Source organism: Ovis canadensis, chromosome 1 (assembly GCF_042477335.2).
Source record: "Ovis canadensis isolate MfBH-ARS-UI-01 breed Bighorn chromosome 1, ARS-UI_OviCan_v2, whole genome shotgun sequence".
NCBI classification, from domain to species: domain Eukaryota; kingdom Metazoa; phylum Chordata; class Mammalia; order Artiodactyla; family Bovidae; genus Ovis; species Ovis canadensis.
The window spans coordinates 222,466,934-222,479,098 of NC_091245.1; the positions used below are offsets into that span (position 1 = coordinate 222,466,934).

Genomic DNA, 12,165 nt, shown 5'->3' on the forward strand with positions numbered 1-12,165 from the left:
GAGGCTGTGGAGGATCCCTACGTACAGAGGGCTGACTAAAAGTTATATGAAGATTCTCACTGTGCTGAGGGTCCATGCCCCTAATGCCTACATTGTTCAAGGGTCAACTGTATCAAGGAAAAAGCCCATGTGTAACAATCTCTAAAATAAAATGAGGATGATTTCACTAAATCTTCTATGTACTTATTCTGTTGTGATATTAGTAGCATAGCTACCTTACCCCAGAAAGGTGATTGGGGAAAAGAGAAGGTGCTGTAGGTGTTTATTTGTCAAGAATGCACTGTAGGGCGGGGATAGGAGGGAGGCTCAACAGGGAGGGGATATGTGTATATTAAAACTGACTCAAGTTGTACAGCAGAAATCAAAACATTGTAAAGCAATTATCCTCCAATTAAAAATTTTTTAAAAAGGAAGAGAAAAGAGTGCACAGTAAGGGAGACTTGGGCACATCCCTTTAACAGACTAGGAAACTAGATGGTCACCTCATCCTGCACTTTCTCAGCCTGTGCTCAAGGCCCGTGGGCATCTTGATGCCAAGAAGTGACTCATTTTCTGTGATCAAGGGTACTTGTCTCCCTGTTCACTTACTGTTCAATCCTATGTTGGCTTTCACACATTCAAATTCAGGGTGGTTAGTAAGTCGTCAAAAACTGACCTTATTACTTGAAGATATGCCACTGGGTGAGTGTGTTTAACCAGTGTCTGCTCAAGCTGAGCATTCCCCTCTGCATAGGAGCACTGCCCTCTCACTCCACTCCCCTTTCACTCCATTCCCCTCTCATTCCACTGAGCACTCGCTTCTCCATATGAGCACTCGCCTCTCACCCCACACCCCTCTCATTCCACTGAGCACACCCCTCTCACATAAGTAAGACTCATGAAAACAGCCATTATTATTATAAATGATATTTTAAAAGAACTGAGAGCAACACTGAAGCAGTCAGGTATTTTTCTTACAGAGCCTCTAAGGTAATACCTGACAACAGGCTACCTGGCTCTTTCATGGATGCTGATCATCTTTTATTTACAGCTCTGAAGCTCTGTTTGCTCTCAAACTTTTCAAGACTTCAAGCTGCTAGAGGATTGGCTGAGCAGGTGTGAAGGCTCCTGTAGGTTTACTCTTAGACTGTTGCACACTTAGTGTGAAGAAGCCTCTCCCAGTCTTGCATCCATAAGCTTTCCTCCAAGATAATTCCCCACTAGGTTTCATTTCTGTCAACCATGTACCCTCTTTCCTTTGGTGAGAATTGTACATGCTTGTATTAGTTGGGGGATGGAGGAGAGAGTGGTAGATTGCTTAATGGAAACAGAGTTTAAGAATTCCTGGATCAGATTTTCCTTTAATCTGAAAATACTCTCTTCTCATCCATTTTTGATTTCTTTGAAGAAAACTGATTCTGCCTCTCCACCCTAACCTGAAATTTGACGATTTTTGGCTCCGCTTAGCCTGAGATTGGTGTATGCTTTGCTAGAATTAATTAGCTTTCCAAAGTCTTCAGCTCTTCATGGAAAAGCCTTAGCCTCAACTTCAGCTCACACATTGCCCCAATTAGTCTGAGGTTATTAAGTGCCCACTTATACCAGAGTCTTTTGAGCATACATTTAATTAAAGCTGAAACATTTCTTCTGTTGTGTCCTTTTCCATTTGAGAGGGAGCACATTAAAAAAATCTGCATTAATGCCAACAGTGGGGGAAGGTCAAAGGAAGCCAAGCTGCTTCTTGCTAAAAGAAGGCAAGGGTGATTCAGACAGAGTAAGGAAATAGCAGTGGAGTCCGGCAGCGGGTGGTGTTGGACCTAACATACAAAACAGTTGACCTGACAGAGAGGTATTAATAAACCAGCCCTGCCTTCTGCCCGTGTCATGAGAAACGGGTGAAGGTCAGACTCAGGGGACCTGACTGCTCTTGCTCACTTTTCCCCAGGTGCATCCTTCAGCCAAGCCGGTTACCAGACTCCAGTCACCGTATGAGGAGCAGCTGGAACAGCAGAAGCTGGTGGCGCAGCGGGCGGAGGAGGCCCAGCGGCTGAGGGAGGAGCAGGAGGCCCTACACCAGCAGCGGCTGCAGGGACACTTACGGCAGCACCAGCAGCAGCAGCTCCTCGCCAGGGAGACAGCCCAACAGCGGCAGGATGGGCTCCAGGAGGGCCGGCTGCAGCGCCCCGAGCAGCCACGGTAGCCTTCTGACCGACCTGGATAGCTTAGCCTCCAGTGTCCACAGGCAGATTAAAGACAGCTCCTCATAGTCCTTCCCTGTGAACTTGAGGGACTCCTCTTGCTCATGGGAGCTGAGGCAGAACCAAAAATCAAATTCCAAATATTTAACTTCCAAAATAATCAACATTTTTTTTTTCTGCCTAAAAGTAACAGTTTACATCTCAAAGTAACCTGTCAGGTTTTGTGCTAACTTCATTTTAGTTTTTGAAAAGCATTTTATCTTTTATAAGATATCTTTTGAAAGTGTACCTGGAATCTTTATTAAGCCTAATTGGATATGTTTAAGAAATATATTTATGGCTTTTAAAAGAATGTTGAAAAATTCATTGATGACTCTCTTTAAAGATAAATGACTTATGTCAAACTGTGCTACTTAAGTTGTGTCCCGGAGTTGATGACTGTTTCCTTGCAGGCAGCAAGCTCGTTACGATGCTGTGGATAATGATGTCGTTCAGGGAGCAGAGGACCAGGGCATCCAGGAAGAGGAAGGAGGTGGTGAGCTTCTTAGATGATGAATGTTTTAATAAAACTGCCTGGTAATATATAATGTCAACTCAGAGACATATGCATACCTGTGTACAGGTTTTTCCTGCTCTCTGAGAGTGTCCCTTTGAAACTATTTGTAAGCTGAAATGATATAGATCAAAGAAACAATTACTTAGGACACATCTTGCTAACGGAGACACAAAATAAATTGAGATAAAGCACAGATGCTCATTGGCACATTCAGAGCTCTGGGGGTGTGATGTTGAGATGCAGAATGTAGGTCCTGGGGAAGGAGGGGGGTGGTGCCATTCTTGCTTCTCTGCTCAGGTGTGTGCTGCCTCCATACCTGCTTTCTCTCGCTACAAATGAAACACTAAATGGCTATTTTTGCTTTCACCTATTTTCATAAAATTGAAAATCCTCTTCCGATTTCTTTCAGTTAGCCAAAACAAGTGCTAATGTAGATCTTTCATAAAAGCGAAGTGGCGTGAAACGAACTTTCAAAAAGTGGAGGGTACCTATACATACAGATATTTGTGCACCATATGTCTTTTGTTGTCATTGATACGTTTTCCTTTATCTTCCCAGTAAGTTCACATTGATGGCCTAAATCAACCCAAGATAATTTATTTGCTCTCTAACATTTTAAAGTAGAGAGGAAATAGTGCTTTACTCTTCTTATATGGAAGGCATGCTTGCATGCTCAATCGTGTCTGACTCTTTGCAACTCCGTAAAGTGTAGTCTGCCAGGCTCCTCTGTCCATGGGATTTTCCAGACAAGAATACTGGAGTGGGTTGCCATTTCCTACTCCAGGGGATCTTCCCAACACAGGGATCAAACTTGCGTCTTCTGTGTTTCTCTTGCATTGGCAAGCAGATTGTTTACCTGAGCCAGATTGTTTACTGCTGTGCCACCTGGAAAACCCCTAAACTTCTCATATGTTAATACTTATTTTTATTTCTAGCACATTGTCATAGGAATATTAGACTTTGGGAAACCTCTACATTTTCTTATTACCTTGGAGACATATAGATTATTGCCTTGAAAGTTTTTCAAATTAAGTCATTAGAAGCTTTCATTTGTGGTACACATCTATATGTCACTGAACAAATACTGCGTACTGTGATAACAGAACTGGAGAATAACCGTCTCTCTGGTAACGTTAACACTTAGCTGTGTATCCTTTCCTTAAAGAATCTAATGGAAGGTGATTACAGAACTCCCTCTATAGCCTATTCTGATATTTTATAGCTCTGATAGTCAAGAAATTGTTTTCCTTATGTGCCCCCATGCAATACTTGAAGCTTTTTTGTTCCATTATTTAAGACTAGAGAACCATTTGTTCTCCCTTTTATTTAATGGATCCCTTGGTGCACTTGAAACATGATGGTAAGTTACCTGTATCTTTATTTTCTACAGGCTAAATACTCTCCATATATTTAACCTTTCCTCTGATAGCTCTGTGTGTGTTCTTGTCTAAATTCTCGGTATTGAAATATTTTTTTCAAAAAGTAACAAGTAAATGTGTGAGTATAAATATGTGATGTTTGTGGTATCATCATCACTACCACCTCAGAGAATACAGGATGGGCTGAATTTGTTTTTGATCTTCACAAATGGGGTTACCATTTCTTTCATTTCCTGAAGTAGCATCTGCTTCTTCTTTTGGTACCTTGCTATTTTCTCTGACATTACCAAAATTTTGTCAATAATTTTAGTGATGTTCAACTGATTGGGCTTTATTTTATGGAGAAAGTTTCTATTGTTGTTTTCGGCATAATGGGGGAAAATGCAGCTTCTGTTGTAAACGTGTGTTTTAGAGAGTTAGAATATGTCAGGTATCCACATTGTCTCTGTAGATACAAGGACTGGGAAAAAGACATAACTTTCAGAAAAGCTGAGACGTGTACTTTATGTTGAGCTAACCTAAAAGGAGGAGAGAGTGAGTGATGTGGTTTGTAGGAAAGCCCACCAGTGGCTTGGCTTGGCTTTGAAAGGGAAGAATCCTGTCTGGTTCATTGGGGCTGATAAGGGTTCCTTTGATTTGCTAGCCTATGAGAGAGACAATCAGCACCAAGATGAGGCAGAAGAAGACCCAGAGAATGGACATGAGCTGCAAGAACAACGGCCCCATGAAGCTGACCCGGAACCCGAGGGAGATGTAAGTGTCCTCTCATCTGGTCATGACACTTGGGAACTCACAAGGCAGAAAGGAAGTGTAAAGGTTTACCTGACTCTGTAACTCCAGCTCCACATGGTTTACATAATTATATGGCAACTGTTAACTGTCAACCATGGGGTGTTTGTGTGATGAGAATGGGTTAAAGGTTGCTCAGGGAAAACATCCAGGGAGTCTCCCTCTGGGGCATTCAGTAAGGTTAAAATAGAAGAGCAAAAAGAAGCAATGTAGTGTGTAGTAATTCTGAAAGATGAAAAAGGAAACACAACAAAGCAAATGTGGGAATTAGAGAACCAGAGAAAGGAGGTCAGCCACCATGGAGCACCGTGAGCAGTCTGCTTGGTTGTGAATGTGTGTCCTGCGACTGTGTAATCTCTCAGCAGTCCAGTGACTATTTTAGTAAACACACAGCTAAGAATGTGAGGTTTGAGAAATGAAAAACATTTCCCAGATACCATAATGCCATAGAAAAATTAGAGTATTAACAGGTAGAGATATAATAACCAAAGCTATTCTTTTTATTTACCCAAGAAAGGACCAAGACTCCCAGTTCAGTTGGGACCTTGACCTTGCCTATAAGTGTGTCTTTGCACTTATGCATAGATGATTTTGACAACTTACTGTAGCTCTCCTATCATCGTTTGCTAGCAAATCAACCACCACATTTATAGAGTGTAGCCTGCTGTCCTCTGGGCCCTGTTTATGGACTGAGAGGAGGAGGATTGATATTCTTCCTTGATAAGCACTGACAGAGTCTTCCTGAGCTGCTTGAAGCAACCTCGGTGGAAATGGCTTTCCCCTATAACTTTCACGGAGAGGTGGTAGGACATAACTACCCACCAGCTCCTCAATCAGCAGTTCTCAAAGTATGCTCCAGGGAACCCTAGCCCTGAAATATTGTCAGGAAAGAATAAGAGCTATAGATATCAGGAGAGTATGAGAGAGCCAGAGGATGTGTAGGAGCAAGAGAGTGTCCATGAGGGAGCAAGAAAGCAAGTCTGCAGGAGCCCGAGAGCGATGAAGGGCACAGGGGAAGGGTGGGTACTCCAGCTCCTGACTTGGGGAAATGCTGTCTGTCTCGATTGGTTACCTGACTGCATAATCCTTCACTCTCCTTTCATGATAACACGTTGGGAAATGTTGGCCTTTCTACCGTGCCTTCCCTTAGTTAGAAATTATTAGCCTGCTTATCTCTCTCTTTGTCTCACCTATTTTATTTTTTTTAAATTAGGAACATTTTTGTCTGGCTTCACTGAGGTTTAATGAATCATCCTTTTTTTAAAAAAATATCTAACAACTGTGCCTATTAAACCTTTTTTATTACTTGGTTAGAGTTAGAGCTAATCTGTATATTTTTATAAACTTTTGCAAAGAACATTCAGTACTTTTTTCCCTGAAGAAAACATGTTACATTTTCCCTATATTTCCGCACAGGTTATTGATAACACACAAAAGGAAATCCGTATGACAAGATTGTGGAGTAACTGGAGTTTAGTGTGAAGGTTACGATTTGTCACTCTATATCCCCAAGAAAAGTGTCATTTTGTTCTTGAATGAAGTGTATAGCCAGGGAGGTGCAGATAACACATCAGCTGAGACTGCAGTGAGCTCTTGAACATGTTCAAGGCTCTGAAGTGAATTGACGTAGAATGTTGTGCTCTGGAGACTAAATCTCACTCAGGTTTCCCTGTCTCTGGGAAGCATTTGCTGCTTCAGTGAAGTGTCCTGTTGATGACCCCAGTGTGATCAGGGAAGCTCCTGCAAGCATCATCATTTCCGCCCAGCTCACACTCTAAAAATCTTTATGACGGTGTATATTATTTTGAAAGGTGCTTTGTGATCATAAGTGGGACATCCAGATAATTCTAAAGTTGATAATATGAAGGGCATTCGTTGAACACAATAACCGAGAACTACTTAAGAGGTAGGATGGGTTGGGGGAGGTATTTTTCAAAATATTTCTATCACCAGAAGTTAAGCCCAGTCCCCTTATTTTGTCTCTTATCAGTGCAGCATCTCTCAGCTTCCCATTAGTGTTCCTTATAAAGAAATGTGACCCACACTAGAATGTGATGGCCTGCTCTTGAGTTAGCCTCCTCTTGTCTCGGACACGACTGAACGACTGAACTGAGCTGAACTGAACTGTCTCCCCACAGGCCTTCTTCCTGGGTGCCTGCTGGTGTGGGCTTCCTCTCTCCTCAACTGCTTTTCACCTGTTTACATCAGCTGGTTTGCAAAGAATAACTGGTCTGTAAAAATCGATGTACTGGTGAAAGCAGTTACCATTTGCCTATCTAAATCTCTCATTTTAATTATTTGTCCTATTTGGTCCTTTGGGTTTCATTAACTGTTTTTCTTGTCATCTAGTTATGCTCATATTACTTATGGCATTGGAGCTTTGAGAACTGTTTTAGAATCATTCACAGGAAAGAAGTGCTCTTTGAACTTCTTTCTGATGCATCCATCTCTGACAAAGCAGAGGCTTTATCTTTTGACAGCAGGATGGGTACCCATGAGTCTTGGTAAGGATAGACCTGAGCAGTCTGGTAAAGGACAATTTAATTTTCTGTCAGCCTGTGGCCTTTCAAATGAAATTAAACTTGATCTTGGATTTTTGAAGTGGTGCTTGCTTTTCATTAAAATTTTACAGAGGGCAGCTGTAGAGGATATAAACCCAGCAGATGACCCTAATAATCAAGGCGAGGATGAATTTGAAGAAGCTGGGCAAGTGAGGGAAGAAAACTTGCCAGATGAAAATGAAGAGCAAAAACAAAGTCACCAAAAGCAACAGAATGCAGAAATGGAGGAACATTTGGTGGTAAGTAGGTGCTGTGATGGAGGGTGGTTTTAACCTGGGGATTTCATTTTTTTAAATTAATTTATTTTAATTAGAGGCTAATTACTTTACAGTATTGCAGTGGACTTTGCCATACATCAACATAAACCAGCCATGGGTGTACATGTGTCCCCCCATCCCGAACCCCGCCCCCAGCGTCCCTCCCCACCCTGTCCCTCATGCATCAAACTTGCACTGATCATCCATTTTACTTATGGTAATGTACATGTTTCAACGCTATTTCCTCAAATCATCCCATCCTTGCCTTTTCCCACAGAATCCAAAAGTCTGTTCTTTACATCTGTGTCTCTTTTGCTGTCTTACATATAGGGTCGTTGTTACCATCTTTCTAAATTCCATACATATGCATTAATACACTTTGGTGTTTTTCTTTCTGACTTACTTCACTCTGTATAATAGGCTCCAGTTTCATCCACCTCATTAGAACTGACTCAAATGTGTTCTTTTTAACAACTGAGTAATATTCCATTGTGTATATGTAGCACAACTTTCTTATCCATTCGTCTGCCAAAGGACATCTAGGTTGCTTCATGTCCTAGCTATTGCAAACAGTGCTGTGATGAGCATTGGGGTATATGTGTCTCTTTCAGTTGTGGTTTCCTTGGTGTGTATGCCCAGCAGTGGGATTGCTGGGTTGTATTAACCTGGGGATTTTATAAATGCCTAAAGTGAAAAGTGTTAGTCTCTCAGTCATGTCTGAACCTTTGCGACCCCATGGACTATAGCCTACCAGGCTCCTCTGTCCATGGGATTCTCCAGGCAAGAATACTGGAGTGGGTAGCCAATCCCTTCTCCAGGGGATCTTCTCAACCCAAGGATCAAACCTGAGTCTCCTGCATTGTAGGCCGATTCTTTACCGTCTGAGCCACCAGGGAAGCCCTATAAAGGCCAGGTTTTATGCAAAAGGTTTTAGCTATAACCTGTGTGGACAGGAAGTTTACCTCACATGCAGTGCTTGCACTCAGGAGTGGGTCATGGGCATCCTGGACTTTGTTGGGAGTGATTAGTCATCATTTCCTGCCCACTGAGGCATTGAAATGCACTGTTCATGGTGGCCTGCCTGTTCTTTGTCCCAGAGGACTGGAAGATGCATCTCCAGTGTTCAGTAACCTGAACCTCTCCTTTTGTTTCAACAGATGGCAGGAAACCCAGACCAGCAGGAGGACAACGTGGATGAGCAGTACCAGGAAGAAGGGGAAGAGGAGGTAGGAAGGGGGAGGGCAGGAGGCCAGACTGCTTGAGGTCTCACACTCACCTGAACAAAACCTCTCCGAATGGGCTTTCCTAGGACCGTTTAGAGCCATAGGCTAGATAAGGAAGGATGGTTTCGAGGAGAAATGGACCATAGCCGTGGAGATATTTGGTTGGAAGATAACAAAAACAGGATGATAGAATTCTCTTCTCTTGTTTTCCCTAGAGATTTTGAATTAAGAAGACACTTGACCTTCCAGGAATGGCATACTTAGGTTTATGTGATCTTTGTAAAAATATTTTCTGCTGTCTCTTTCCCTTACAAGAAAAAAGAACAAAGCTCTGCCCCTTGAGAGTCTGGACAAACCTCAGAGACTTTCTCTGTAGACATGGCCACTGCTCCTGCCTCATAGCGACACCCCATGGTGTCCAGCAGAACACACTTAACACCCTCTAGACATGTAAAACATTTTCACTTTTAGCCTCTTCCCTTCTATTAAAAGTTTAGTATCTTAAACAAAGAAGAAAAGGAAAAATTGATAAGGAGCTCAGTTGAGTAAAATGCATTCGGGTAGAATTTCTTAGCATTCCATTTCAGTTTGCTTTTTATTGCAAACCCCTAGCATATTACTGTAAATTAGCTTCATGGAGCATGTACCATGTGTAGTTGTGTGTAGTATGTAGTGTTGTTGCGTGTAGTGCCACAATTGTGTAGTTGACTGATTAATGCTGTTGGTTGAGCTGGTTAGTCTCAGCAGGGTACTGTATGGCGCTCAGAACACAGGAATATGATATACATGAGGCCCAGGCCCCAGGCTCCATGTCTCTCTGGACCAGAAAATGGTCTAGCAAATTAAAGCCCTAGTTCAGAGGCGCTTCTCAACCAGGCCTTTGCAAATGTGTGACTCTGGCCCTAAGGGGAGCGGCAGGAGAGGATGGACAAGTGGCAGCCTGAACCTGCCTGAGAGCCTGCTAAGAGGCCCGTGCTTCTGCCTCATGGGCAGGGCTCCCTCAGCTAAGGCTGCTGCCTCGCCTGGTTGCATTTGTCAGCTTTTCAGAGCTGATGCTGAAGTTTGTGTTTATACCAGGAAAACAGAGAAGAACGTCGTTCTTTGCAGGCATTGGCAACATATACCTGTAGTTTTACATGCAGTCTACCTGCCTTGATCCTCTTATTCTCCCCTTTTTCTCATCCTGCTGTTCATCCTGATCAAACCCCTGAGCCGTGTCATCAGAAGAGAGTGTTAGAGAACCCGGCAGCCTTGAATATGAAGACATCTGGCAAGAGAAAGATATTCATCTGGACCTCTCTTGTAACAGGATGTCTGGACTAATATTACTTGTTTCATTATGTCTGCTGCCAGGGATCTTTGAGGGATTAAAAGAGAAGAGGCTCACCTTGGCTTCTTTTTAAAAATTCAGAAGGGTAAACATAAAATTTTAATCAGTATTTACTGATTAATTTTTTTTTTTTTTTACTTCTGTATTCTATCAGTTAATGTGTGATCCAAGAGGGATCAAAGATAGAAAAGAAAGGAAGAGAGGTGGGAGGGAAGGAGGATGGTGACAGGCAGAGGCCCCCCAGTGCCCAGCCCAGAACTCCCAGCTCTGCACCTTTGTCCCCGCTCTCGGACCCTGACAGACTCAGGTCATCACACCTTTTCCTTCAGGGTGGCTACCACATGAGCTCTCAGCAGAAGCCCAGCCTGCCTCTCTTCTTCCCTGGGTACCTTTCGCCTCTGCCCTCTAAGCGTCCCTTATTCAGGCTGTATTTTATTTTTTTGGCAGTTCCTGAGGTGCTTATTGGATTTTCCCACCTCTTTCCACTGTTCTCAGTTCTTCCCTTGAGGAGGGAGAATTTCCATATACCAGTCAAGGCCTAGTAATAGATGAAGTTCTCAGCGGAGTGCAGCAAAATGAGAAAAACAAAGAGGGATGCTGTATGTGAGAATACATAGCCTGTTGTCTATGAGTGTCATGTATGTGAGCACTCAAAACTGTAAAATGCAGGGTAATGTGCATCGTTCTCTTCCTTAAGCCTCAGAGGCTTCCAGCTGACCCCTGAGATGTAAGGCCCATTGCCACCATTGGCTTGCCTCCCTTCCAGTCCACCATCAATCTGCCGCCTTGTCACATTTGCCTCTAAGGAGGAATTGCATCTTGCCAGGGTTGTACCTGTTCAGAGGCACAGCCCATGAGACTTGTGACTTGAACTTTGAGAGTACAGAACCCCAAACAAGTGTGATGTTAGGAAATCTGCCCTATCCCTGCCTTCTCTTATCGTAATGCAACAGTGTTTTCCTTTTGAGATCGAAAAACGACTGTTAACAAGCATTGATTGTTTTTGCTTTGGGATCCTTAGAAAGACATTCCTATGATAAGACATTCCTATGAAAAGCCATCCGCGTGTTGCATACTTTACAGATTTTTTAAATCTCCTTATGAGCAAATGAGACAAACTGTGACATTGCCAGAAAGTGCTGTGTGTACTTTAAAATGATTTAAATGTTTAAAAATATAGAGAGCTTAAATGACTACTGTGAAAAACCCAAGTGCTCTGTTTCCCCAATCTGAGTAAAGCCAGATTGATATGAACACTCACATAAGAACAGGTACAAGGTTTCCTGGCTGCCTTTAGTGGCTTGTCGGCCTGGGAATCACCACATCGAGAAACTGTCCGGATGGCAGAAACTCTAAACATTAGCCAGCAAGCAGGGGTGTCCATCACAGATTGAAGGTCTTTCCGTGATCATGTCCCATCCATCTCTTTGGATTTTAGGCTTCTTGGTTACTTAAGGGCATCCTTCCAGTTCCTGGCTCACCCCCTAAGATCTTTGATGCATCAGAGAAAGGCATGATTACATATGGGGACTGGGTAGCTAGCCAAGTCCATTCAGATTCAGGAGATCTGTTTTATTTTTTTTTGTTTTAACTATTTATTAAACTTTGCCACATCACATAGGGTCATTTTTCTAAAATGCCTAAATCATTAGATTTTAGTAATCAGTAATTTGAGTTACTTTGTCAACAAAGGTCTGTCTAGTCAAGGCTATGGTTTTTCCAGTGATCATGTATGGATGTGAGAGTTGGACTACAAAGAAAGCTGAGCACCAAAGAATTGATGCTTTTGAATTGTGATGTTGGAGAAGACTCTTCAGAGTCCCTTGGACTGCAAGGAGATCCAACCAATCCATCCTAAAGGAGATCAGTCCTGGGTGTTCATTGGAAGGACTG

General features: G+C 42.7%; 1 protein-coding gene across 4 annotated transcripts in view; it reads left to right on the forward strand.

The window, feature by feature from the left end:
- GOLIM4 (golgi integral membrane protein 4) overlaps positions 1-12,165 on the forward strand; it is an 86,033-nt gene that overhangs the window by 67,629 nt on the left and 6,239 nt on the right. For 2 of the 4 annotated variants that reach the window (XM_069560879.1, XM_069560890.1), the window contains 5 exons: positions 1,925-2,175; positions 2,630-2,712; positions 4,756-4,865; positions 7,534-7,701; positions 8,877-8,945. In XM_069560879.1, coding sequence (XP_069416980.1) covers positions 1,925-2,175; positions 2,630-2,712; positions 4,756-4,865; positions 7,534-7,701; positions 8,877-8,945 — 681 coding nt within the window. The remainder of the gene's footprint in view (positions 1-1,924; positions 2,176-2,629; positions 2,713-4,755; positions 4,866-7,533; positions 7,702-8,876; positions 8,946-12,165) is intronic. The other 2 variants (XM_069560884.1, XM_069560899.1) reach the window with 1 other exon arrangement.